This window comes from Quercus lobata, chromosome 11, assembly GCF_001633185.2.
Source record: "Quercus lobata isolate SW786 chromosome 11, ValleyOak3.0 Primary Assembly, whole genome shotgun sequence".
NCBI lineage: Eukaryota > Viridiplantae > Streptophyta > Magnoliopsida > Fagales > Fagaceae > Quercus > Quercus lobata.
In genome coordinates, this window is record NC_044914.1 from 35,796,702 (window position 1) to 35,798,250 (window position 1,549).

The 1,549-nt window shown below is 33.5% G+C and overlaps 1 protein-coding gene across 1 annotated transcript; it reads left to right on the forward strand.

Annotated features, from left to right (window-relative positions):
- Positions 1 to 419: 419 nt before the first annotated feature.
- Positions 420 to 1,184, forward strand: LOC115966781. Its single transcript, XM_031085939.1, has 3 exons — positions 420 to 448; positions 533 to 627; positions 922 to 1,184. The coding sequence occupies exons 1-3, from the start codon at positions 420 to 422 to the stop codon at positions 1,182 to 1,184; spliced, it is 387 nt and encodes a 128-aa protein (XP_030941799.1).
- Positions 1,185 to 1,549: the final 365 nt, after the last annotated feature.

Below are 1,549 nucleotides of genomic sequence, written 5' to 3' on the forward strand. Positions count from 1 at the left end.
TGTCATTTATTTTCCGCTGCATATTTAGTTATTTAGTAATTTGTTTGTGCTACCACACGTTTGCATGTTAATTAACTTAATTAATTCACTTGGCTAAATTAATTAATTGGTTAATTTATCATAAGGGGTCCATTCGTTTTTGGCCTATCAAAATATAACTCCTCTTTTTCAAAATTTAGTAGTCAAGAGATGGAAAATACAATGTAAAAGCTCTATAACAAAAAACTTACGTTTTTAGTAATTAGCCAATGCATTATACACCACTCTCTCTCTCTCTCTCCATCTATCCCAATATAAATACCCATTTAAATCATGCTATCAATATCATTGCTAACATCTTATTTCGCTAGCTCTTTCTTTGTTTCCACCCTTTTAATTATTTCACTCTCTGCTATCTTTCATAAGTTGCAAATCATACCATGGGTTTCACAATTGCACAAGGACTCGTGCAAGTGCTGCTAATTGCTTCCACAATGGCAGTTAGCACAGCTAGGCCATTTGGGAAATCCAGTAATACATAAATTTCCAACAGGATCATTGTGGGTGACTCGTACCACTGGAATTATGGCTTTAACTATAACAAATGGGCAATCAAACATGGCCCTTTCTACTTAAATGACACTCTAGGTGAGCTTAATTACTTTGCTATTGCTACTTGTTACATATTGCCAAGCATAGTTCAGGTTATATAGTGACCTAAATCATATTTTTAAACCGCTTGTGTTTTTATGACAAGTTATAAAATTCATTATGATATCAAAATATATAGTCAATTCTAACTTTGAACTTTGCTTTCAATATATTTATTTGTAGATTATCAATTTGGATCCTTAAGGAACATGACAAATATGTGCATTTTTTGTTTGTTTTGCTGAATGCAAATATGCATAAAAATAACTGTTTATATGATGTTGATTGCAGTTTTCAAATATGATCCACCAACTCCAAACACATTTCCTCACAGTGTTTACATGCTACCAAACCTCCAAAGCTTCATTAAATGTGACTTGAGAAATGCCCAGATGCAGGGAAATGCAACACAAGGAGCTGGGGAGGGCTTCGAGTTTGTGCTGAAAAGGCCATGGCAACCTCACTACTTTGCTTGCGGTGAGCACGATGGCATTCATTGCCTGAATGGAACAATGAAGTTCTTTGTGACTCAAATATGCCGCTATTATAGATAATTACGAATACAACGTGTGTGCCATGGGAAACTTTATTTGCTACTCTCTCTTTTCACATTTTGTTGTGTTGTAGCAAATAATGTGTTTTCTTCGTCTTCTTCTTTATTAAGTTAAAGACTATTTGTAATTTTGAATTAATAGTAAGGGATTGATTGCTCATTTTATAGTTTATGAGTCACATTCTAAATCAGATGATTTTCTATAATTTATGTATTTTCTTTCCCCGTCCTTGAAGTTACAAACAATATATGTTATGAGTTCTGAATAATTGAGACGATAGAGAATAAATGTACTAGTTGTGACCGGGTATTGATGTTCCACAGAGGTGGCATTTTGCATCCTTGCTTGTTTTATAGTAATATTTA

Bases quoted from the DNA above. Each gene is read 5' to 3' on its own strand.
- LOC115966781 (XM_031085939.1), top strand. From the start codon at position 420: ATGGGTTTCACAATTGCACAAGGACTCGT. The intron at 449-532 runs GCAAGTGCTGCT...AATTTCCAACAG, and splicing joins ACAATTGCACAAGGACTCGT to GATCATTGTGGGTGACTCGT. The intron at 628-921 runs GTGAGCTTAATT...TGTTGATTGCAG, and splicing joins CTACTTAAATGACACTCTAG to TTTTCAAATATGATCCACCA.